The 26,128-nt window shown below is 35.9% G+C and overlaps 2 protein-coding genes and 1 pseudogene across 2 annotated transcripts in view; 2 read left to right on the top strand and 1 right to left on the bottom strand.

The window, feature by feature from the left end:
• The first annotated feature begins 526 nt into the window (after positions 1-526).
• On the top strand, positions 527-3,643 carry LOC120770698 (annotated as a pseudogene).
• Positions 3,644-6,382: 2,739 nt separating this feature from the next.
• The window catches only part of LOC120770695, a 207,615-nt gene continuing 187,869 nt past the window's right edge, over positions 6,383-26,128 (top strand). The window contains exon 1 of the mRNA XM_040098278.1: positions 6,383-6,492. The gene's annotated coding sequence lies outside the window, so the exon portion shown is untranslated. The remainder of the gene's footprint in view (positions 6,493-26,128) is intronic.
• The window catches only part of LOC120770697, a 158,986-nt gene continuing 148,299 nt past the window's right edge, over positions 15,442-26,128 (bottom strand). The window contains exons 8-10 of the mRNA XM_040098279.1: positions 22,968-22,993; positions 22,584-22,681; positions 15,442-15,672 (exon numbers count right to left, since the gene is read on the bottom strand). Coding sequence (XP_039954213.1) covers positions 15,442-15,672; positions 22,584-22,681; positions 22,968-22,993 — 355 coding nt within the window. The remainder of the gene's footprint in view (positions 15,673-22,583; positions 22,682-22,967; positions 22,994-26,128) is intronic.

The raw sequence follows: 26,128 nt of genomic DNA, 5'->3' as shown, positions 1-26,128 counted from the left end.
ACCGTTCAAAGAAAATTAAATGAAATTATCGTAAAAAATGACATGAAGTCTTGATGCAGTTTTCAACGCTGATGAAACTGGACTTTACTGGAAGATGTTGCCGAACCAAACTCTAGTTCACGCTAATGAAGACAGAGCACCGGGCTATCCAAGGAACGAGTTACAATTCTTGCCTGCTCAAATGCAACGGGGACAATGAAATTAAAGCCTCTTGTAATAGGAAAATCAAAAAACCCTCGTTCCTTTAAAAACAAAACACTTGCCGTGGACTATGCGCACTCAAAATCCGCGTGGATGAATATCGAAATTTTTATAAAATGGTTTTTTAGTAAATTCGTACTTCAGGTTTGTATATTACAACAATTTTCACTTCAATACTCCTTAATAATACTTTTAATTATAGGTTGAAGATTTTCTTGAAAGTCGAAATCTACCAAAGCGAGCAATATTACTCCTGGATAACGCTCCTAGTCATCCACCAGAAGAAGATTTGGTGACTCCAGATGGAAAAATATGGACAGTGTTTATGCCACCGAATGTAACGGCTCTATTCAACCGATGGACCAGAACGCGATTCGCCTCACCAAATTATTTTACCGAAATTCTTTACTGAGCAGTGTAGTGCAAAAAGAAAATATAAACTCAGCGTTAAAGGACCTCACCCTTTTCAATGCAGTTCAACTGATTGCTGCAGCTTGGGAAAAAGTTTCAGGGGTTGTTCTTCAGAAGTGTTGGAAAAACATTTTAATTAATAAAACCACACCTGAGGATGAAGATGATGAGGACAATATACCTCTAGCAGATTTGCGATTCAGAAAAGACCTTTCTGTTATGGAGAGCACACTTTCTCTTATCCATATAATGGTTCCCCAGGTACGGTTTAACTTATGCATTTGTAGAAATAATTTTAATTAATATTCAAATAAAATTTTAGACAAAGTTCAACACAGATGATTTCGAAGCTTGGAATAGGCTAGACAATGTACTTGTAGAAGAGAACCCGAGTGCTGAAAATGAACTAGCTATAGAAATTTCAGAAGAGGAGGAAGGTGGTACCGCTGCAGTTGTATGGTGCAGAGTCTTGGACGATGTCAACAACGGATGAGTCGACGTTGCGAGTTTTCGAGAGAAAAGTTCTGCGAAAGATTTATGGTCCTTTGCGCGTTAGCCACGGCGAATACCGCATTCGATGGAACGATGAGCTGTACGAGATATACGACGACATCGACATAGTTCAGCGAATTAAAGAGGCGGGTACGCTGGCTAGGTCATGTTGTCTGGATGGACGAAAACACTCCAGCTCTGAAAGTATTCGACGCAGTACCCGCCGGGGGAAGCGGAGGAAGAGGAAGACCTCCACTCCGTTGGAAGGACCAAGTGGAGAAGGACCTGGCTTCGCTTGGAATATCCAATTGGCGCCATGCAGCGAAAAGTAGAAACGACTGGCGCGCTGTTGTTAACTCGGCTATAATCGCTTAAGCGGTTTCTACGCCAATTAAGAAGAAGAAGAATTACAAATGATATAATAGAGCTATAATATAGCTATTTTATGCTTTTATTTGTAAAATAACTTCAAGTTTGTTAGAGCTGTGAATAATTTTACATTTTACATATTAGTGGCATCACCACTCTACCTCCTCTTTCTATCTTCCATTCTACTGTCAACTCTACTGTCGTCCTACTGTCGTTGGCAAAAATAGGAGGATATTGAAGTTAGCGAGAACGACAACTGTCGGCCTGCAGTCGTGTAGTCGTGCAGATGTCAAAATAACACTGCCAATAAGAACGTGTGTATTTTAATATTTGACAGATGTAGTTTGCAGTCTGTCGCTCTCTATGTGTTCAGCGCTTCAGAGTTGCTTGTGCGTAGTTAAGTTCCATTGCAGTCTAAACACAAGTACATTAAAATAGTTGCTATATAATTACTCCTCACTATATTCCCACTCCCTCTCTCACTTCGTCTCTTCCGTTTTTTCTCTGAAGAGCGCGTCAGACTTTAAGCGGCCTATCTCACTTATAAAAATTCACACGTTCTTATGGATACATTTGTTTATAGGCTAGCAAGTCAAAAACGCAGAATCGTGGGTCGTGTCAGCTGGCACGACCTATCTTATGGGCGCGCAATGTAACTGCACAGTAAAAAACGCTACTCCCTTCTCTCTTTGACGTGGGATGGCGTGAGAATTCACGACATTTGGATTTTTGCAGTGGAAACGTGTCAGCTGATTGCTCTCTCACAATGCAGGGTTGCCAATATCGATACACTGTAGTAATTATCAACTTTTGTAATTGAATCTGTTCAATATGTTTGAAATTTTCATAAAATACCTCAAAATCAGAGTCGAATGCTATTATTTATAAATATATAAACTAGTTTTGATAGTTTGTTTTCAGTTTTGGTATTTTATATTGTAAAAAATTGTAATTGAAAACAAAGATGTGCTCAAAACTATATATGCGTATTGGGCAATGGCAACATTGTTCAAATGTAAACAAACAAAGATGGCTGATTTCTGCGTTCTTACCACGTTTTTTACTGTGCACACATTTTGCCGATAAGGAAGGAAAAGGAAGGAAGGGAGTAGCGTTTTTGACTGGCTAGCCTTTTAGACAGCTGCACGACTACACGACTGCAGGCACTCAGTTGTCGCTCTCGCTAATTTAAAAATATTTCTAAATTTGACAACGACAGTAGAGAAGAGAGGAAAGGAGAGAGGAGAGGATGCCAATAATATGTAAAATGTAAAATTATTCAAAGCTCTAACAAACCTGATGTTATTTTACAAAGAGAAGCATACAATAGCTGTGTTAAATCATTTGGAATAACAATTGACAATATAAAACAAATAAATTTACCTATTTACTTATTTTTTGCATAAAAAATTTCACTTTGAACAAAATATTAAAATTTCATTGAAGTGAAAGGCAACAACGATTTTGTGGACATACGAAATGGACAGCTGTGTTGTTTTGTGTCGCTGCCTTCTTACAAATGTTTATGTAGTAGCCTTCACGGCGCCATTTACAGTTCACTGTCGTGCTGTCATGTCGTATCGCTCTCTATGTGTTCAGCACATGATTCTCTGGCTTCACTAGGTACTTGAACTGCTGCTATAAATGTTTTGCAATTCATTCGCAAATTGTTTACTGCGCCTCCCTCTTAGAATCTACATTTGTTCCTATGTGCAATTTGCTGTGTTGCAGACAGTGTAAGCAACAGCTTTACCAACATACATAGCTTTGAGTATTTCTCCGCTCAGAAAGCCAGTTAACTTTGCATGAGTTTTCGAATTTGGCAAATTCACAATTTAACTTATTGTAAAGATAAAAGAGGGCACTAGTTTCAAAATACATAGGTCCCTACTAGTGCTCTGCATATGTGAAAAAGATTAGAAAATTTCAGCACTAATATGATCTTTAATCTTTATTTTTCGCCAAGAGTCGAAGTTGTACAAAATTAGAAAATGAAAAGAAAAAATTCAATACATAACCTACACAGTAGACGATAGCTTCAAAATTCCGAAAACGTAAATTCGATATATATTATTATATCTAGTTTTTTGTTCACAAATTTTAATAAAACATATTTTATATTTCAACATTAAAATAGGGTGAAGTCAAAATCGAGCCCTGCAGTTTGTAGTATAACATTCCCTTTTCCCTACAGCGTTGCCTACTTTATTTATTTTGCCACATGGCTTTTGGCCCTGTTGTTGGTAGGTGGCATGCCTTAAGACACAACTCCCACAACACAAATACAATTGGTATTTATAAAGCTTAATTATGTAAAATTTTGCGCTTTTGGGGAAAGAACACACATACATATATATGTACATAAACATACACACGTTCGAAATATTATCAGCTTATATTGTTCCCATTCTCTGTGTGAATTATTCACGACTTCAAATGAGTTCTTTTATTAGTGCAAGATTAATAAAACATTGTTACTTTATAGACAAGTTTTAACCTGCGAGGATGATTAGTACATAATAAATATGATATATATCACTATGTGAGGAAATGTTTAGAGTTATTTGTGAATAAATGTTTTTAGTTCATCAAATAAGGTGTTGTTTAAATATTGATTGGATTGTAGACTGCTCTTCAAAGCTATATTAAAGTATTGAAGTTATTTGTATATAAAGTGTACATTTAAAATACAATAACTACTTGAAAGGTTATGCTATTGTTCTCTTTGAATTATGGGAAATAGAATTCGTTGATTTTGTGAAAGCTATTAAATTTTATATAGGCTGCAGAAATTTTTCTTTTTTTTTTATATAGTTAGTCCAGAAGACTCAATGAAGTGTCAGTCGGACGACGAGGATAATTTTATATATCTACATATTTGTTCAGAAACCTCTTTTATGATTATGCATTCATAAAACTCGTGCTGTAGGCCCACAATGATTGAATACCATAACACTTTTATTGAGGTATATCAAGCCAAGCTCAATGTTCCACAGCTTCGACTGAGATCAGTCTCTCTAATGTTTAAGTGACTATTCAGAGTCTGGCTCTGTAAAACTATTTGACGAGCTGAACATGGGTCTTTTTTTTATCAAAAATCATTTAAAGATAACTGTTGGAGCTATGTATATCATGCTTCTTTTAAAAACTAGTACATCCCCTAAAAAAAATTGTGAATTTAGCCTAATAGTAATGGTACTTTAAGAATTTTCCAGCCTCCTATCATTGAAAGTCATCAATGCCATTAACGTAACAGTCAACAAGTAAGGAAGGGCTAAGTTCGGGTGTCACCGAACATTTTATACTCTCGCATGGTAAAGTGATAATCGAGATTTCATTATACGTCATTTACATATTTTTCAAATACCGTATTTTTGTAAAGTTTTATTCCGCCATCATCATTGGTTCCTAATGTTTATACTCGTATTATACAGAGAAGGCATCAGATGGAATTCAAAATAGTGTTATATTGGAAGAAGGCGTGGTTGTGAACCGATTTCACCCATATTTCGTACATGTCATCAGGGTGTTAAGAAAACATTATATACCGAGTTTCATTGGAATCGGTGGAGTAGTTCCTGAGATATGGTTTTTGGTCCATAAGTGGGCGAGGCCACTCCCATTTTCAATTTTTAAAAAAAGCCTGGGTGCAGCTTTCTTCTGCAATTTCTTCCGTAAAATTTAGTGTTTCTGACGTTTTTTGTTAGTCGGTTAACGCACTTTTAGTGATTTTGAACATAACCTTTGTATGGGAGGTGGGCGTGGTTATTATCCGATTTCTTCCATTTTTGAACTGTAATGGCCTGAAGAAAACGACTCTGTAGAGTTCGGTTGACATAGCTATAGTAGTTTCCGAGATATGTACAAAAAACTTAGTAGGGGGCGGGGCCACGCCCACTTTTCCAAAACAATTGCGTCCAAATATGCCCCTCCCTAATGCGATCCTTTGTGCAAAATTTCACTTAATTATCTTTATTTATGGCTTAGTTATGACACTTTATAGGTTTTCGGTTTCCGCCATTTTGTGGGCGTGGCAGTTGGCTGATTTTGCCCATCTTCGAACTTAACCTTCTTATGGAGCCAAGGAATACGTGTACTAAGTTTCATCATGATATCTCAATTTTTACTCAAGTTACAGCTTGCACGGACGGACGGACGGACGGACAGACAGACATCCGGATTTCGACTCTACTCGTCGCCCTGATCACTTTGGTATATATCCCTATATCTGACTCTTTTAGTTTTAGGACTTACAAACAACCGTTATGTGAACAAAACTATAATACTCTCCTTAGCAACATTGTTGCGAGAGTATAAAAAGCGATTACTTTAAGTCCTGCCATTTAACGAGATTTCCGGCGAATGTTCTACGCAGATACGTACACATAAATATTTGTCAAAGCGAACTGGAAATCACTAGATAGTTGTTTGCGCACAGCCACAATATAGAGCCAAAGTATGAGCAATGATTTACTCCACAGCACAATGAACAAATTGAATCCCCTTTGATAGACGCGAAGAGAGAGGTTAGTAACTCTGTGAATAGAAAAAATAATGAAAAGCGAAAATAGATGTAAAAGCCAACGGCTGCCACCTCAGAAACTTTTGTTTGCTACGGCAGCTTGTCCGTCAAAAGATGAACGTAGACGACGTCAAATTGAACAATGCTGCTGCTTAACCGATTTGTGTGTAGTATTCAAGACTGATCTCCTCGTACTTTTACCTTGAAATCTTTTGACCTTCAAACCGGGATCATTGTAATTGACAGTTTGGGTCGCACCAGCCACAAAGAAATGAAAGCAACCCCGTTACTAGCCACCAAGAAAAATGTTGTGGAAAGAAGGGCGGGCAAATGATTATTATATCGCTGACAAAGCTCTTAATCAGTTGAGTCGAGCATAGCTGGGATTAAATAAGTGAAGCGCTTTACAATTTACTTGTTGGACTACAGATAAAATTTGTCGATAATCAGTGTTGTAGTAGAGATGGGCGTGAAAAGAAGCAAGGAATAAGAACCTAGTAAGTGACAAAACATCAAACAATCGAAAAAAGAAATCCGTTGCGAAAGTTAACAAGTTTATGCAATATAATACCGAAAAGTGTTGCAACACTGACGGAGTCAACAACAACATAACATTACACAAATAAGCAATGCCAAAGAAAATCGTTAGATAAAAGTTGAGCAAAAATTAAAAAAAAAAGTAAGGAAGGGCTAAGTTCGGGTGTCACCGAACATTTTATACTCTCGCATGATAAAGTAATAATCGATATTTCATTATCCGTCATTTACATATTTTTCAAATACCGTATTTGTGTAAAGTTTTATTCCGCTATCATCATTGGTTCCTAATGTACTATATACATATATATACATATATTATACAGAGAAGGCATCAGATGGAATTCAAAATAGCGTTATATTGGAAGAAGGCGTGGTTGTGAACCGAATTCACCTATATTTCTTACATGTTATCATGGTGTTAAGAAAATATTATATACCGAATTTCATTGAAATCGGTCTAGTAGTTCCTGAGATATGGTTTTTGGTCCATAAGTGGGCGACGCCACGCCCATTTGCAATTTTTAAAAAAAGCCTGGGTGCAGCTTCCTTCTGCCATTTCTTCCGTAAAATTTAGTGTTTCTGACGTTTTTTGTTAGTCGGCTAACGCACTTTTAGTGATTTTCAACATAACCTTTGTATGGGAGGTGGGCGTGGTTATTATCCGATTTCTTCCATTTTTGAACTGTATATGGAAATGCCTGAAGAAAATGACTCTGTAGAGTTTGGTTGACATAGCTATAGTAGTTTCCGAGATACGTACAAAAAACTTAGTAGGGGGCGGAGCCACGCCCACTTTTCCATAGAAATTACGTCCAAATATGCCCCTCACTAATGCGATCCTTTTAGCCAAATTTCACTTTAATATCTTTATTTATGGCTTAGTTATGACACTTTATAGGTTTTCGGTTTCCGCCATTTTGTAGGCGTGGCAGTGGACCGATTTTGCCCATCTTCGAACTTAACCTTCTTATGAAGCCAAGGAATACGTGTACCAATGATTTCATAATGATATTTCAATTTTTACTCAAGTTACAGCTTGCACGGACGGACGGACGGACAGACGGACGGACATACGAACGGACGGACAGACAGACATCCGGATTTCGACTCTACTCGTCACCCTGATCACTTTGGTATATACCCTATATCTAATTCTTTTAGTTTTAGGACTTACAAACAACCGTTATGTGAACAAAACTATAATACTCTCCTTAGCAACATTGTTGCGAGAGTATAAAAAAAAGCCTGGGTGCAGCTTCCTTCTGCCATTTCTTCCGTAAAATTTAGTGTTTCTGACGTTTTTTGTTAGTCGGTGAACGCACTTTTAGTGATTTTCAACACAACCTTTGTATGTGAGGTAGGCGTGGTTATTATCCGTACTGTATATGAAAATGCCTGAAGGAAACGACTCTATAGAGTTTGGTTGACATAGCTATAGTAGTTTCCGAGATACGTACAAAAAACTTAGTAGGGGGCGGGGCCACGCCCACTTTTCCAGAAAAATTACGTCCAAATATGCCCCTCAATAATGCGATCCTTTGTGCCAAATTTCACTTTAATATCTTTATTTATGGCTTAGTTATGACACTTTATAGGTTTTCGGTTTTCGCCATTTTGTGGGCGTGACAGTGGGCCGATTTTGCTCATCTTCGAACTTAACCTTCTTACCAAGTTTCATCATGATATCTCAATTTTTACTCAAGTTACAGTTTGCACGGACGGACAGACAGACATCCGGATTTCACTCTACTCGTCACCCTGATCACTTTGGTATATGCCCTATATCTAATTCTTTTAGTTTTAGGACTTACAAACAACCGTTATGTGAACAAAAACTATAATACTCTCCTTAGCAACTTTGTTGCGAGAGTATAAAAATACAAAATAAGGAACAAAGAGCGGATAAAATTCCGGAACTCGTGCGGTAAATACACAAAAATTTCGTTGATTTTTATAATTATCACATTGCGGAAAAAAAGTGTATTCTTCTGAAATTTAAAAAATTATGAGAATACTCAAATCTTGCTCACCCGAGTCCGGCGCTTGTTGGCACTGTCGTTGTGTGAAAGTTGAGTTGGAGGAAACAAAAAGAATCTATGGAAATTTAAATCATGTTAAATAATGCACGTAAATTTGTCTCGAATTCCATTTTCTGTCTTACCCTTGGATGTAATTTGAAGCACTTAGTTTCATAGCGAGTTTAAAAATGCTGTACGTCTGCAAGAACACCATTTTGAATCTCCATCTGATGCCTTTTCTGTATAATACGAGTATGTATATACATACATTAGGAACCAATGATGATAGCGGAATAAAACTTTATAAAAATACGGTATTTGAAAAATATGTAAATGACGTATAATGAAATCTCGATTATCACCTTATCATGCGAGAGTATAAAATGTTCGGTGACACCCGAACTTAGCCCTTCCTTACTTGTTTTTATTTAAATTTTTTTTTTTTTTAATTCTCTTTTTGGAAGTCTTATTGGACCGATTTTATCCATTTTATGCATGGCGACATTCAATAAGATATCTCACAAGGTAACCGATATCTATATATAAAATCAATTCGATGTTTGAAAATACATATATTGGGCATATAGCGTAAGAAGGAATATTAACTTGCAGATAATTTCATTCATTTTTGCCACAAAACCCAATTATTACCAGGAAATATTCTATTGGACCTTCACTAACATATATAATATATCGCACGACACTTTCAGTCAATTAGAGTTACTGAGGTATACATATTCAATATCTGGAGACTACAACTATTTAAAAACAAATGTCGCGAAATTTCCAGTGAAATTTTCATTTTTTTTAAGCATCTGCCAAAAATCCAATTTTCAGTTCTTTTTTGCTTCGTTCAAGTTCTAAGTTAAGGTTTCAACTAAAATGGATATTTTCTCACCATAGATGTTCCAGTAAGGAGTTATCCTACCAACGCGGGCACACCTTTTTTCCGAGGGGTTACCGGAAATGACATCGCAATGGCCGAGTTTAAAAAAGGTTTTTCCAAAAATTTCAGAACTTCTTTGTTAAAGTGTATGTTTGTAACAATAATAAATTCTAATAAATTATTTAACTTTTGATATAGGGAAAAAATTTTCGAAAAATAAGAATTTTTACCCGCAGAAACTCATGTAACCCCTTAACGTCTTATTCCTTAAGTTTAACCTTCCTCGAATGTAAAGTTTAATTTATAATAAAAGTAGTAATATCTAATAGATTTCATAACGGCTTCGTGCCAATTATTAATTATGCATTTATTGTAAATTAGTATTGTGAATTTATGCTGATGTCTGCTAAATTAAGGAAATACGCATTTTTTTGCTCTTAGGATATGAAAGAATCCTTGGGTCAGAAATACCCGTCTTTGATGAAACCATTCTAAACTTCTAAGAACATATTTATTATTGTTGAATATCAATTATACCCAAGTCACTAAGCGATTCATTGTTGATGGTAATCGTAGAAATATTGTTTCTAAGTGGGTAGAATCATATTGCTTTCGTCGCCCTATTACAAGCGTTGACAGTTTTTCATTAGTTATATTTACTCGACGCGTTCGGTTGTTTTTTTCAATGACTCACAAATTGAGTGATTCCATGATTTCTCAATTTATAAACTACGATATAAGTTCTGAAGATGAAATAATAAGTGAAACAGAGAATAATTCTGATGGAAATCCTACGGACAATATTCAACCAAATTGGAACATTGGAAGTAGTAGCGATGAAGTACCTCTTTCAAGATATAAGTATGACCAATAAAAGTGTTAGTGAAAATGAAATGTTATCAAAAAATGGTGAATTTGTGTGGTCGAAAATCCCATTGGAAGGAAGAGGTCATTTGGGCAGCGCAAGCCTAATAAAGCTTACACCAGGAATTACCAGACATGCTTCTAATCGCATCAATACATTTAGAAGCGCTTTTGATTTATTTGTAAACAAACGCATAAAATCTATAGTTTTGAAACAAACAAACATGGAAAGATCTTCACGGTTTGGAAATGAATTCGATGCGATGGATGAAATAGAGTTAGATGCATATCTAGTTCTTCTTATATTTGCTGGCGTTTTCAAGTCTAACGATGAAAGCCTCGACAGCTTGTGGTCTGAAGTTTATGGACGACCTATATTTTGAGCAACAATGTCCCTAAAACGGTTCAAAAAAATTACCGCCATTTTGCGTTTTGATAAACGTTCGGATCGAGAAGCAAGGAGACAGAGTGATAAATTAGCAGCTTTAAGATATATGTATATGGGATGAATGGGCGACACTATTGCCTATGTACTATAATCCGAATGCAAATATCAAAATTGACGAACAACTACTTTCATTCAGAGGTCGGTGTCCTTTTCGCCAATATATTCCATGTAAATCGAGTAAATACGGCATACAATTTTGGATTTTGTGTGACAGTGAAACAAGATATGTTCGTTCAATTCAATGCTATACCGGAAAATTTCAAGGAAATGCTCCGGAAAAAAATAAAGGAATGCGTGTTGTTTTAGATCTGACAGAGGGCTTTCAGGGCTACAATCTGACATGTGATAATTTTTTTACATCATATGAATTTGCCGAAACACTCTTAGACTGTAAGCTTGCCGTTCTTGGAGCTTTACGCTAAATTAAAGGCCAGATACAATTAGATCTTTTGGATACGAAGAAACTAGTGTTTTCATCCACATTTGCATTCAATTCAAAAATGGTTCTTGTCTCATTTATTCCGAAAAGAACAAAAACGTAATTTTACTCAATACAATCCACAATAAGATTGAAATACATGATTCAGAGAAAAAAAAACCTAAAATGATCATGGACTATAACGCAACTAAGGGATCTGTTGATTTTCTAGACAAAATGGTGGCCTGTAGCCATATTTCATAATATGTTGGATATCTCATGTTTCAATGCTTACGTATTATATTGTCATACCAATCCTGATTGGAAATAGAAGAGCACTGTACAAAGACATCTGTTTTTAGAAAAACTGGGCATGGAGTTGGTCAATGATCACATTGAGCGTAGGAAAACTCTTCCTCAGACAAATGCATTGCTGGAATTAGTACAACGAGTGAAGACAGGTGTTACTGAGACAACAGCTACTTTCAGTGCACAGAGTTGTAATAAAAGAAAAAGGTGTAATGTATTTCCGTCATCAAAAGATGTCAAAACTTCGAAAATCTGTAAAAAATGTAAGAAACCCATATGTCCAAGACATTCGGAAATTATGTGCCTCTCATGTTGTCAAGAGGAACAAATGTCATAAATTGTGTCTTTTTTATTTCAATAAATATATAACATAAATAATTCCATCTGTATTTAATTTATAAAAATAACACCGAGTTTTTTCTAAATCGGGTCAATATGACCCGAAGACCTTAAGTTTGCGTAGTATTTGAGGAACCGAGGAAGGTTAATTGTGTTTCATTTTAATATCGTAAAAACAAGGAAATTCCTAAATGGCATTAAAATTTGTATGAAGTAGAAGGGATTGTGGTGCAATTTTTCCATTTCAGCAATATATGCGCATAAGAATATCAGGTGTTATGTACCAAATAAACTTAAAATCGATCAAGCAGTACCTGTGAGTCTGACAGTGGGATCTAAATAATCGGAAAGACCCGGATTTTTAACCGAAAAAGTGCTGTCAACTAAGTACCATTCCCCGAAATTATATCAAAAATGTCTTCTGCCCTATAACAACACCAACAATACAATATCGTTTAATCCTTCTGAAGAGCGTTTTTATGAGTTATTGTACATTCAGTAGTTTTCAACATAACCGTTAATATAGAGTGTGAGTGGGTTCTCATCTTAATTTTGCCTGGCAAGGTATCGAAAGTCTTTCTTCTCAGCAAATTTATTTATAAAGCATTTATATTTTATGAGCTACATATACACATCATACACCTTACAAGATATTACTAGTGATTTAGGGAAATGGGTAGATACTGAAAATAGTTATGAAATTATTAACTTCTTTCAAGACGAAGATAAAAATTCCATCGTCAAAAATTCTTAGCTTAATACCGAAATTAAGTTTAAATTTCAATGAAGGACTATTTAATTTTTATTTCATTAAATTATAAAAATTTAAGGAAAATTCTGGAACTTTTAATAGACCGCGCCATTATAATTCCTCTATGTATTTTCTATCTTCTCTAATGAAACGAAGTGCATTTCTTCTAAGTATATATCTAGCTAACTTCTCAATTTGAAGTTTCTGTTTTCATTATTGTGCCAGTGACAACAACGCAAAAATTGTAATAAAGCAAACCCGAGGATGTGGGCAATGAAACAGTATCACCGTTTCGAAAAGAAACTTTACTTTAATTATCACTACTTCCAAGATTGGTGGTTTCAACTATTTCAGAAGCAATAAACGGCATAAGATAGTTGAGCATGCGTACGTACATGTCCAACCCCTCGATGCGTAGAATATATGAAACATTGGCGGTAAATTAAAGGGCATGAACGTGACATATGTGTCGTATACGTAATCTTTGCAAAAATTCGTAGTACCACTAGAATATACGAGTACATCACAACTTAAGTAACTTAAATATATCACGTGTAGTTTTGCAAAAATCTCCAACCAGCGAACTACCAAGAAAACGGCGAATATACGCTGCCATTTAGCAAATACTTTTTCTTCATCTTCACTGGCGTAGAGACCGCTCACGCAGTTATAACCGAGTTAACAACAGCGCCAGTCCTTTCTTCTTTTTGCTTTCTGGCGTCAATTCAAGATTAAAAATGCAGACATGCCCTTCTCCGCCTGATCTCTCCAATGTAGTGGAAGTCTTCCTCTTTCTGTGCTTCCACCGACGGGTACTGAATCGAATAGTTTTAGAGCTGGAGTGTTCTCTTCCATCCACTACATAAACTAGACAACGTAGCTGCTGTCTCTTGATTCGCTGAACTATGTCAATGTCATCGTATATCTCGTACAGTTCATCGTTCCAACGACTGCGTTACTCCCCGTTGCCAAATGGGCAAAGGTTCATAAATCTTCCTCAAAACCATTTTCGTAAACACTCCCAATGCCGAATTATCAGATGATGTCATTGTCCATGCTTCGGCACCATATAGCAAGACGGGGATAATGAGTGATTTGTAGAATTAGGTCTTTGTTCGTCGGGAGAGAACTTTACTTTTCAATTGCCTGCTCGGTCCAAAGTAGCACATTTCGTCTTGCCCTCGTTTACTACCAGACCCGTATGCCTCGCTTCCTTATCCAGTCTGCAGAAAGCAGAGCTAATGGCGCAGTTGTTAAGCCAAGTGATGTCAATATCATCGGCATACGCCAGCAACTGTACACTCTTGTGTAGCTCTGGAGCTCGAATTATTGTATCCAGGAGTAGATAGATAGATAGTCGCACTATAGGGCTCGGAGAGGTCCTTCCCGAGCTATTGGTGGTGCTCAACGTCAGCTTACACAGCCTTATTAGTTTTAAGGGGATACCAAATTCAGCAGCCAAAAAATACGGCAATTACAACATTATTGGTATTTAATATCAATAAAGAAATTCGGACATTCCATTTTTTAAAAGTGTGTGCGTGGTATCTTCACATATTTTATTAAGTTGTATTACCTTGATTGATTGAGTATGGGGTTAAACATATTGCTTTACATACTATCTATTTGCTTTACTATACTATCATTGTAGGCCATTGTAGAACTTACTTTAAAACTTTACAACGCTTTTATACCTAGTTTATTCATCTTTAAGGTCATACTATCACATTCAATAGTCATTGATTTAGAAAGTATAGGCCACCATTACCAGACCTTCTTCTCGCTGGCAGTACGCTCTAGGGAAGTCAAGGAGTGTCTGTCTTCACTACCAATAGCATTAGGCTTCTTCGATTTAAATTAGTTAGGGTAGCTGACCATAGTTGAATCGCTCAAAACTGTAAGCTAATGAGCTTGTAAGAAGGGGCACACTTATTCTAATCTCATCGGACTAGGAACGAGTCGGTGCTCACCTGACCACTTGCATTCAGATCAGTGGACTTTGTGTGAGCTCCTTCTGGCTGAGAGTGGAATTAAACTTAGAGGCGCCTTTTCTGAATGGACACTATCTAATAGGCTCACACTTGGTTCGGATATTTGATTTAAGGTGAAGTGGAATCATCTAAGCCTTTTCTCTTCTACTGTACAGATTCTGTCTGACGGAGAGTGAAATATCTCAATCGACACCCAACATAACAAATTTCTGGTCAACACAAAACACCTCGTGGACCTACGAGAATGCGGGGATTAATATTTAGGAGTTTTAATTACTAGATAGAACCAATGTTCACGTGAGATCTGCCTAATCCACGCCGTGCAGATGAGTTTTTTGTAGTCGCAAATTTTCAAACCTGCATAAAGGAAGGCGATATGCGATGGTCTTTTCGATTCATAAGAGCTATAGTGAGATCATTAATGGTTTCACGAATATCAGCCTGATTACCTTAACTACATAGTCTAAGGTCAAATTAATTCCGTAGAGGGTGCATATTTTGTAATTGGAGTCTTTTTAAATATATATATGCAAATATAGTAAATTAATAATTTAAAATTGAATTTCATATAATTTTTTATTTGCATGTTTTTCGATAAAACCAGATATTCCCTGAAAATATGTGAAAGACATGAAAACTCAAAAAAATGGGTGGTTAAAGTAAAAATTAAGAGTTTTTCAGCGATTTTTTTTTTCAACATAGAAAAGAAAAGTTCCGTATGTCCTCGAAGAAATAAAAATAAAAGTTTTAAATGATACACCTTAATGTAAATATCCCTCTCGCTTAAATTTAACTTAAATAATATTGATAAATCCTACTTTTAGCTATTTTTGACTATTCTGGCTATGTCTTCCCCATATTATAATAAATAGACAATTTGACTCAATTAAGTTTGTCGTACTCACCCACAACATCCAGGTAACCAACTTGACTTTTCATCGGATCCGTATTGATCTGACACATATACCAGCCTTTGTCCGCTTCCTTAACGTCACGTATTCTCAATATCCAAGCACGCTTCTCAGCATGGGTTATGCTCATTCGGTTATTTTTCGTTATAACGTGATTTTGTATCGTCAGTATTGTTTGTGTATCGACGCGCAGCCACGCAATCTAGACGATGCCTCAAAATAATCATATGACGCATAGGAACGCGAGGGTGCGGGTTTGCGTCGGGGTGAAGCATAATTCGAGACGTGTCAACCCGTTCGACACAACCCATTCATTTTCATATTAGCAGATAGTGCATAAGCCGCAAGACGCACGCATTCATATGCACGTTCGGTCATTAGTTTGTTTTTGTTTATTTGTATTTACGTATTTTCATTTGTACAGGTGGGCCGCGTGTGCCGGTTGGTTTATTTATCCATTGGACGTGCAAGTGGTAGTGTTGAATTTTCCATGGAGTTCCATAGGACGTTGGCCACATTTACACATATGTGAAGTTGTACGTGTAGTTTAGTATCAGTAAGAAAGGAAAAGGAAAGAGAGAAGAAAATTCAAGAGAAATTTGTTTACCTTTAGTTTAATAATTTAACGTTTTATTAGAAAGTACTCCTTAGAGTTGTCATATACATATGTATATGTATATATCTAGATACGTTCGTGCTTTGCTGACATATACATATGTTGCTGTTGGTAGGTAGGTATATAAGTATATTTATAAATCTTAATATACGCTTGATTGCTTCGCGCTGTTGTGAGTCTCTTAATGAATCAACTAAAGTAGAATATGAGTGCCTGTCTTCAGGATTAAAGGCAATAACAGCGTAAGGAAGTTCATTAAGATGAATGGCTCAATTTCGGTAGACGAATTCGTGTTCTAAACGTAGCTATATATGTAAGAGCTTACGATTTACATACGTATATATACATTTATATAACATTTTATACTCTCGCATGATAAAGTGATAATCGAGATTTCATTATCCGACATTTACATATTTTTTTATTTTGCTGTAAAATTAATTAGATTAGATCAATTTGTGTACTTTGAGTATTGAATTGTATTTTCATTTCCTAATGTAAATATTATACAGAGAAGGCATCAGATGGAATTCAAAATAGCGTTATATTGGAAGAAGGAGTGGTTCTGAACCGATTTCACCCATATTTCGTACATGTCATCAGAGTGTTAAGAAAATATTATATACCGAATTTCATTGAAATCGGTTGAGTAGTTCCTGAGATATGGTTTTTGGTCCATAAGTGGGCGACGCCACGCCCATTTTAAATTTTTGAAAAAAGTCTGGGTGCAGCTTCCTTCTGCAGTTCGCTGCGTAAAATTTAGGGTTTCTGACGTTTTTTGTTAGTCGGTTAACGCACTTTTAGTGATTTTCAACATAACCTTTGTATGGGAGGTGGGCGTGGTTATTATTCGATTTCTTCCATTTTTGAACTGTATATGGAAATGCCTGAAGGAAACGACTCTATAGAATTTGGTTGACATAGCTATAGTAGTTTCCGAGATATGTACAAAAAACTTAGTAGGGGGCGGGGCCACGCCCACTTTTCCAAAAAAATTACGTCCAAATATGCCCCTCCCTAATGCGATCCTTTGTGCCAAATTTCACTTTAATATCTTTATTTATAGTTTAGTTATGACACTTTATAGGTTTTCGGTTTCCGCCATTTTGTGGGCTTGGCAGTGGGCCGATTTTGCCCATCTTCGAACTTAACCTTCTTGTGGAGCCAAGAAATACGTGTACCAAGTTTCATCATGATATCTCAATTTTTACTCAAGTTACAGCTTGCACGGACGGACGGACAGACGGACGGACGGACAGACAGACATCCGGATTTCAACTCTACTCGTCATCCTGATCACTTTCGTATATATAACCCTATATCTGACTCTTTTAGTTTTAGTACTTACAAACAACCGTTATGTGAACAAAACTATAATACTCTCCTTAGCAACTTTGTTGCGAGAGTATAAAAATTATACATAGTTGATAAATATGTGTAAGTATATACAAAAACTAAGTTAAATTTACTCGCTTTTTCTTAAGTGGTCTCCACATTAGCAGCTTTACAGCTTTCACCGTTGTGGAAATTAAAGAAAGTTCATTGCAAAAACTTGATCTACATATCTTTGTATGGCAGCTGTATTCTATTGTGGTTTGATCTAAGCGATTTCTTTTGCTTTGGACAATAATCCGTGGAAAATTTAATGGAGATACTTTGTCAAAAACAAAAGTTTTCCATACTGGGTTTGAGTTTGATATTTCAGTTTGTGTGGCGACTATATGTAATAGTGGTACGATGTGGGCAATTTCGCCACAACCTATAACGTTGCTTAAGGTAATAATGCTTGTCGAGTTTGGTGAAAATACGTCGTAAAATAAAAAAGTTCTCCATAGAAGAACTTGATTCCGATCGCTCATTCTGTATGACTACTATTTGCTATATTAGTCTGATATCGATGGTTTTGACAAATTAGCAGCTTATTGGGGAGGAAAGAACGTGTGCAAAATTTCAAACTAATATCTCAAAAACTGAGAGACTAGTTCACATAGATACGCATGGACGTCGGGCATGGCTAAATCGATACGTTGATTCTTTACGCAGATATTTTCTAGGTTCTTCCACCTCTTGTTCTGTGTATTACAAACTTGTGACGAACTGAATATACTCTGTTCAAAGTATAAAAAAATATGTTTAATTTGGAAAATAGTGCTTATTTGAACACGCGCGCTTAAAATAAATAATAAAATAACGTCAGAAAAATGAAACGATAAACGTGGAATTTTGCTAAAAAATTATGCTTTTGGACCTCTATTATAGGAATTAGAAGAAACTGAGTGAATTTAGTTCAAAAATCTGCAACTGAAAACATATTGAAAATAAAATATTTAATTTTTATACTCTCGCAACAAAGTTTTTAAGGTGGGAACATATTATAGTTTTGTTCACATAACGGTTGTTTGTAAGTCCTCAAAACTAAAAGAGTCTGATATAGGGTTATATGTATATACCAAAGTGATCAGGGTGACGAGTAGAGTTGAAATCCGGATGTCTGTCTGTCCGTCCGTCCGTCCGTGCAAGCTGTAACTTGAGTAAAAATTGAGATATCATGATGAAACTTGGTGCACGTATTTCTTGGCTCCATAAGAAGGTTAAGTTCGAAGATGGGCAAAATCGGCCCACTGCCACGCCCACAAAATGGCGGAAACCGAAAACCTATAAAGTGTCATAACTAAGCCATAAATAAAGATATTAAAGTGAAATTTGGCACAAAGGATCGCATTAAAGAGGGGCATATTTGGACGCAATTTCTTTGGAAAAGTGGGCATGGCCCCGCCCCCTACTAAATTTTGTGTACATATCTCGGAAACTACTATAGCTATGTCAACCAAACTCTATAGAGTCGTTTTCTTCAGGCATTTCCATATACAGTTCAAAAATGGAAGTAATCGGATAAAAACCACGCCCACCTCCCATACAAAGGTTATGTTGAAAATCACTAAAAGTGCGTTAACCGACTAACAAAAAATGTCAGAAACACTAAATTTTACAGAAGAAATGGCAGAAGGAAGCTGCACCCAGGCTTTTATTAAAAATTGAAAATGGGCGTGGCGTCGCCCACTTATGGACCAAAAACCATAACTCAGGAACTACTGGACCGATTTCAATGAAATTCGGTATATAATATTTTCTTAACACCCTGATGACATGTACGAAATATGGGTGAAATCGGTTCGCAACCACTCCTTCTTCCAATATAACGCTATTTTGAATTCCATCTGATGCCTTCTCTGTATATATTCATTAGGAACCAATGATGATAGCGGAATAAAACTTTCCACAAATACGGTATTTGAAAAATATGTAAATGACGGTTATGAAATCTCGATTATCACTTTATCATGCGAGAGTATAAAATGTTCGGTGACACCCGAACTTAGCCCTTCCTTAGTTGTTTTTAATTTAACTTGCGCAAACAAATCTGCTGACGCAAGCGCCATTCGATCTTTTTTTTGATGGACAAATTATACTTTCTTTCACGAAAGATATTTTAATAATCCTTAGACTTGTTTTCTATAAGAAATTCCGAATGTTTTGAAGCCTTAGTTTCTTAAAATCAAAACCAAAAACATAAATTTGCATGACGGGCAATAATTTGTCATTTGACCCATTGGCAATATAGTACAGTAAACTTAATTCAATATGTGCAAAACTTGGTTGCGTTGAAGAAAGCGGTTATACAACTTTAATGAGAAACTTGCATCCCCTCTTATATGAATTCAACTTAATGACTATGCAGTTGTTTGCACGTATACAGGTTTATAACAAATGAAGTTATACATACGAATCCATTTGGAGTTAGCAATCCAAAAGGCCGCCGGATTTTCAGAGAGACAACATGGCTTTATGAAAGAGGGGTCCACTATTGACGCACTAAGAAAAGATACTGTGAAATGCGCAATAATTATCCTCATTGCCTGCTTAGGTCTCTAATAAGTTGTATATTCACGCAAACTCATCTCCCTGGAGACTGGCTAATACCTCAGCAGCATCAGCCTATGCACTGCGTTAATTTGTCCAGCTAATGATTTTATCGCTAGCGCCTGTATTCATATTGGATGCCGCATACAGTATAACTGACCTCATTACCCACACACGTCCTTTATTTACCATCATTCCAGATAAAGCATTATAGATTTTATTTGCTTTACATGACGTATTTTCCAAGTGCTCCTTGTATTTAAGTCTTGAGTCCACTATTACATCAAGGTACTTCATCAGTGGCTGTGAAGTAATATCGCATTCTCCTATGGTGAGTGATATCTTGTCTTCAATTTTCTTGGAGCTTATGAGCAAGATTTCTGTTTTCTGCTCAGCCAGCTAGACTCATGTTAACAAACTATCAGCGCAATTCATTTACGCAGTCATTACATTTGATCCAGATAACGTCATATGTAATTGCTTTTAGAAGGCTCCATAGTAGTCGACCTAAAACCGAGCCTTGCGGTACTCCCTGGGAGATAGTGTAGCTCTGAGTGCCCGTGTCAAATAACAATCTCCTATTTTGAGAATAGCTTTTAAAAGAGACGAGAAAATGAAAAACATCACTATGTGGCAGCAAGAGTGACAAACTTCATGCAAAGGACGGTGGCCCCGGGCATATATCCGTGGATACAAAGATAATTGGGGACCTTCCACAAGAAATAAATACTCAGTTGCCATGGGTATTTTAAAAGCAAATGCAATTACCGTTATGACTTTAGTTCATATTATCCAACGTGTAAAAAATACTATATAGAAGACTCTGAACACATACATTATCATTGCCCTCGGTTTCCAAGAATAAGGAAAAAGCTTAAAACCACACTTGGGAAATTTGACTGAAATTATCTGCGAGTCCTCTGGAAAATGGAAAGCTGTCAGAAAAGCGGCTTTAATTATGAAAAGATTGAGACATTGAGGTATATACAACAGACTAGACGTCAGTCAGTCCGTACAATAGAAGAGACTTAAATGTCTTCTTCTCTCCCATGAAGTAATACTTTGTCGGGTGGTACAGACATGAGATATGAGTACATAGGTTAGGTTTAGCGGAGTAAAACTCCACACTCCGGCTTTCGATGCTTCCTCACACAATACAAAAAAACAGGAAAAAAAAAATTCAATGTGCCCTTTACACATACACTTTGTGCATCTTGCCCAACATTTTTTCCAATATTTGAAACCCTAAAAATATGCGACTAAAAATGTATACAGCTAGGCGAATAATATAACTTATAAATTGTGTTAAGGAAATATTGGTAATAATTGTAATAATAGTAATTATGATTTGTAGGTTTTGGGACTTAATAGCACGCACTTATTCGTAATGTGGGCCATAATTTGAAAAGTAATAATGTAAAATGTGTGAAGTGAAAGTGGAAATACTATGCATGGTAATACTGTGGCTATAAATTAGACTGGGAAGTAGATAATAACAATATTATCACAAGAACACATACTTTCAGAAACCAAATCTGTCGTAGCTATATTTTATTAAGCTATATAAATATATATGTATGTATAAAAGTGGAAGAGAGGTGGAGAGGAGTAGAGTCCATTGTTGTTGCTTAAAAATGCATATAACGATTTATTCTCAAATAAGTCTGTAATCACTTCGGCAAAGCATTCTTTATCGATGTCTTGTATCGATACATATATTTCACTTCACTTTCTGTGTATTTGAATAAAGTATAAATAAAAATTTGTTAATGTACACGGCGTATTTATACGTATATTTCGGTACTCAACAAAACTTAGTTTCATATATTAATATGATAATCTAACTTTTTGGGATGCCTGACGACTATAACTTCATTGAAAATTTTCGTTGATGCAATTCGCTGGCATTTCTTAGAAGTCTATATGGGTCAGAAATGCCAGTGGAGTATTGGGGTTATATATATGTATATAATAACCTATATGCATAACCATTGTCAGTTAAAATACTGGATAATAAAGCAAAAACAACCAAAAAAGGAAAGAACGGTTTGCATTCTGAGAAATGCACTGTCAAAAGTAAGCACGTCACCAGTTCAAGCTTAGATTTGGCATGTGTTAAATCAGGTGCCGACAAAGTTGGTATCTGTCCACTGAGACAAAATGTGCACACACGATTACATATGGTTTTGACGCATAGCAATTTACATGTAAAATGGTTGAGTGCGCGCAACGAGCAGCAAGTTTTTTTTCAATGTGCGTGAATGTCCGTTCTGAAGTGTGTGATAAATATTGTGCATTTGAGTGTGTAATCTGCGGAAAATGTTGTTTGTGGATCCAATAAATTCTTAGCAATTTTGGGTTTAATTGTTCTTTCACTGGCTCTTTTATACTTATAGTTTCTAGTTATATTATTAATGAAAAAATATTGGTTTTTGGCTTATCATTTGAATAATTGACGATTAGTTTGTATAGAAGTAATTTCTATAATCTTTTTTATCCACTTCATACCTACTAATTCATACATCTCTTTGATTATATATTCTAAAATACTTATTTACTTTTTTGTAAAAACTTACTTTGTAGGTTTGCAGATTATCGACAACACATTGCAGTACCGCCTCTCGTCCCACAGGTACTGTCACATTTTGTAATGGCTCGCCAAATTTTGGTAAATCTGTAAGATGAAGAGGAAATAAAATATTTTCTTACTTGAAATTATGGCTTCTGGAGCTTAGTTAAATCAAGGCGTTCTTTAAGAAGGTAGTTTTATAGTCCTGAGAAAAATATTTCAGGTAGTTTTTAAGTGTCATAAAACACTGCAATTATTTTTTCATTTTGTTATTAGTTTTTTATTGATCTTACAAGTATACAGGAAAAATTAAAAAATAAAAAAGTTAAAAATTTCAAAATTTAACAGCTAATAAAATGGAGGGTCTCAAAAGCTTGGTACTCTCCCATACAATTGCGATATTCGCCTTTCTTGAGTCTAGCAAATGGATGGTGCAATACGATAGGGTTAAGTAACAACCCGTCAAAAAAACAGTCGTCCGTGAAGACACACCACTGTCTTTTCTTCCAAGAGACGGCGTTACAAAGACAGAACCGCATACCAATCTCTCCATACCAATGGGGCATGTTCCGAGCATCTTTCCAACAGAAGCATTTAAATCAATCTCCACCGCAACTATCGCAACCAGGGTATCGTCATACTTAGCGACAGTGAAGCGGCACTAAAAGCGATCTCGGCTTATAAAATCAAATTGATATAAGGGGAGAAGTGTATAGAAAGGCTGAGCCGCCCCTCAGTATGCAACCGTGTACAAATGATCTGAGTGCTGGGGCATAAAGGGGTAACCGGAAATGAGCTGGTCGATCAACTAGCACGCACTGCAGCGGCTTCTAGCATAATGAGGTCAGAGCCATGAATTGTTTTGGGTCCCACAGAAGTTACCCCGCACAGAGGAGAGAATTGGAAGAGAACAGCACTGGCAGCAGAAAACAAGACGCCCTGTCAAATTACTAATGATTCCACCTAACATAGCAAAGTCTAGAGATATGATCAACCTGCCCCGAGACAAATTTCATCTACTTGTTGTGCTCTATACTAGACACTGCTGGCTCACGAAACACTTGTTCAACATCGACATAGTCTCTTGCTCAAACTGCCGGTTTGCGATATGGAACCGGAAGGTCAAGAACACCTGATTCTACATTTCCCAGCAATTTGTAGAAGAATGCTCAAGGCTTTTGGACCCATCTACGTGGAATGAAATTTTTAGATATAGAAGAGGGCACAATAGACCTTAGTTCACAGTGGAAAATCCTAATTATTTTTTATCTATACCCACAATTTCAAATCTCCTAGAAATCTGAAACCAAAAAATAAAAAAAATATCTAGAATAATGTCGAAATATCTCAAACTAGAGAAAAGTTGAAAAAAAAATCCTTTCCCTACTCGCGACTGCTTGAAAAAAAACAATGTTTGTTTCCGAGTGAGGAGTGGAAGCAAACTGAATATGTAAAGCAATACGGGATTTCATCAAGCACTAAAGCCCTTTTTTACGGAATACCATTTTACTCTTGTAAACAGAGATATTTTATATTTATTTTTCATACACTCTCACATGCTTTTGTGCTCCCACGCGGTGAAAACACCACAGAAGCATGAGTACGCATTTGTCAACAAAAGCGAATGATAAAATGCGTGAACGTAAAGCAATAGTATACGAACACGTACATATGTACATATGTATATTCTTTTTCGTTCTCTAATATGTATATGCACACAGCATGCAACGAAATGTCAAGTACTCAGTAGCACGAGATTCTGTAAAAGCGATTCTGGAAGTGGAAGAGTTGAGGACTAAAGTGAAAAGCGATTTACAAGAGCGTAAAGATGTGCGATAAGATCAAGTTCAGCCATTTATATGCGATCAACTGTTGCAGACACATACACACGTATGCCTACGTGATCATATTTTGTATAACGCACAATACATTATGTATTGAACATCTTATAGTTAGTTACAAATATATATATACATTATCAGCTCGATCTATTATTTGAAGCCGCAATGATTCAATAATATTTTTTCTATTTTCATTCCCATAAATATTAGTAACATAATATTAAATCGCTAATAAGTTCTGATATCTGAAACATTTCTTTGTGGTAATATACTTGTATGATAAGCATATTTGTTTACTCACTTGTTGCTACTTGAGCATGAGTTCAATTTGGCAATGTAACATTGTAGCGTATTGTTTATGATGAGACCATAACTTTTCCAAGCGATAGATTTGTGGCTCATGAGACTTTACAAGCTTAATGCGATTCTTGTTGTCATCGTCAACAAGAAAGTTATTTATAATACTAATATCAGCTACTCAAGCTACCCGTGTAAAATGTTTATGCTATAGCAGACTCTGTTATTGTTGCTGACATGACATCAAGTTAACAACTGCTTATACGTGCAGAGTCAGCTGTATGTTCCGAAGTTTACTTGTAGGTGTGTTAGGCCGTAAAAGTATTTATTTATCAAAATGTGTATATTTCAAGTGATTAGCCTTAATCTTGTTAACAAATGATTTATTTTACTTATTTGTGTGGTCCTGCAAGCATTTGATGCATGCCTTAGTCTGTATGTGTATTTGTGTTAAAAGTTTTTTACCAGCGCAGTTGTCAGACGGCGTGTAAATGTTAATAAACACTGGGTTACCTTTTCCGTTTTGAAAGTTTGTATTATTGTTCTCCCTCCTATAAGCTCTGCTATGAAAATGCTTATACTCAGTGACAGACGTTTTGAATGGAATAACCAGAACGCCACAATGCTCTCGAGTTATGGTATCAGATGGGCATACGGTATTATCAATTTTGCAGGTTAATTTAAAAGGTGATATACAGTTAGAATTAAAAAAAATCGATTTTTTTTATTTTATTTAATGTACATACATTTTAAAATACACTTAGAAAATTTCATATCGTTCCGGTGCGTTTCAGAGAGATTTCAAGCTGTGTATTGTATTTATTTTTTAACATTTTTTCTCATATTTATGGCCGAAATTTTGGTCAAATATCGTTTTTTTTTCAGAAACCACTACTTTATCAAAAAATGTTATTTATTTATTCCTTCGATTAACCACTAAATTTGACATTACTTCAACGAAATCTGTTTCGTTTTTTTTAATTTCACAGGATCCAGTTCATATATATATAGACATATAGTCACCGCAAAACTTCTTGTTTGAGAGGACCTCCCGGAGTTCAGCTGAAGTTCCTTTCCAAATTAATATTTTTACTAATAATAAGTTTTGAAATATAGTTAAAAGATACCGTGCGAATGTATGCAATTTTGGATCCATAAATTTAAAAGTTTTCTCTGAAAGCATTCCGGAAAATTCGCTATTCTTCTGTATACAGTTAAACGCCTTAACTGAAAACGAAAACTTCGATTTGCATTGAAAATTGTCACAAATGGTGCTTCAACGCTAAAAAAACTTCCTTTTTAATACGCTTTTATTACCTTCACTTGTATGTATGTATGTATGTAGGTTTGTTTGAAACTTTTTTAAGTGGTGCTGAAACCTGGAATATTTGAGCGACACTGTAGGAAGGCGATA

Source organism: Bactrocera tryoni, chromosome 3 (genome assembly GCF_016617805.1).
Source record: "Bactrocera tryoni isolate S06 chromosome 3, CSIRO_BtryS06_freeze2, whole genome shotgun sequence".
In the NCBI taxonomy this organism is placed as follows: Eukaryota; Metazoa; Arthropoda; class Insecta; order Diptera; family Tephritidae; genus Bactrocera; species Bactrocera tryoni.
The sequence above is the reverse complement of the archived record's forward strand: the minus strand, read 5'-3'. Positions and strand labels throughout refer to the sequence as shown.